At 41.1% G+C, this 1,254-nt stretch overlaps 1 protein-coding gene across 1 annotated transcript; it reads right to left on the bottom strand.

Annotated features, from left to right (window-relative positions):
- Positions 1-326: 326 nt before the first annotated feature.
- On the bottom strand, positions 327-999 carry LOC21383734 (60S ribosomal protein L27a-3). The gene has a single exon (XM_010114805.2). The coding sequence runs from the start codon at positions 938-940 to the stop codon at positions 500-502; it is 441 nt and encodes a 146-aa protein (XP_010113107.1). The 5' UTR covers positions 941-999; the 3' UTR covers positions 327-499.
- Between the last annotated feature and the right edge of the window lie 255 nt (positions 1,000-1,254).

Raw genomic sequence — 1,254 nt, 5'->3', positions numbered from 1 at the left:
AAAATCGCATCTCAACTCGAATTAAAAACTCAAATCAGCGAACTAAACGAACCTTAAGATTTCACTATATGCTAATTCCAATTAACTTTTCAAACAAATCAGATAAATTAAACTTTATTCATTTCACTGATTTAAATTTTTAATTTTTAATTTTTATAATTAAAAACTTTTAAAAAAATATCACATCTAACCCATGTCATATCCTACTTCAAATTAAAAATAATTTGAATCCGCAAATGAGAGGCGCTGTATACCAAAAATTAAAGCACATTTCATATTATTCAAATCTAACACAGAGCATATCACTAACTAACGTAATCCATAAATTCTATCAAAATCTGTAATAGCATTTCCCATTGGGTAATTACCAATAACCGGTCCAATTCCAAATGCGCAACAAAATAAAAAACTAAACTAACTCATAACAAAAACCAAAAGTAAGAAAAACAAACAAACAAACACCATTTCTCGATCAGAAATAAAAAGAAAAATAAAAAACCTAAGCCGTGAGAACAACAGCCCCGCCAGCCTCCTTGATCTTCTTCTCGGCGATCTTGGAGACGAGCTTGGCCTTGACGACGACCGGCTGGTTCTCCGGCAAGACGCCCTTCCCCAAAACCTTAAAGTAGCCGAACTGGGTGACGTCGATGAGGGGGACATTGTCCTTGGAGGCCTTGTCCTTGACGTCCTGGGGAACCATGGACCAGAGCTTGTCGATGTTGACGATGGGGCAGTAGAACTTGTTCCGGAGCTTGTGGAAGTACCTCATGCCGACCTTCCCGAAGTACCCCGGGTGGTACTTGTCGAACAGGATCCGGTGGTGGTGCATTCCTCCGGCGTTTCCCCGACCGCCGGGGTGCTTCCGGTGCTTCCCGATCCGGCCGTGCCCGGCGCTCACGTGGCCCCTCTTCTTCCGGTTCTTCTTGAATCGCGTCGTCATTTTTCTCTGGAGATGAAGCTCTGGTTGTGTGAATTGGGGCTACGGCGAAGAAAAATATGTCTAGGGTTTCAGAGTCATATATAGGATTAGGAGGAAAGGGTGAATTGATTATGGGCTGGGCATTGTTTGTCTTTTACTAATATAACAGATGGGCCTTAACCTAACTTCGGCCCATTGTCTAGCGAGAAAATTAGGAATTTTTTCCCATTTTTTGCTGGGAGAAATGAGAGAAATAACATATTTAAAGTGGTCGTGTCGTGTTCGTGTTGTGATTTTTAAAAAATTTTGTATCACAAGTCGTGTTTGGGTTGATT

The sequence above is a fragment of the Morus notabilis genome, unplaced genomic scaffold, assembly GCF_000414095.1.
Source record: "Morus notabilis unplaced genomic scaffold, ASM41409v2 C11394302, whole genome shotgun sequence".
NCBI lineage: Eukaryota > Viridiplantae > Streptophyta > Magnoliopsida > Rosales > Moraceae > Morus > Morus notabilis.
Note: the sequence above shows the minus strand (reverse complement) of the source record. Positions and strands in the feature narration are given on the sequence as shown.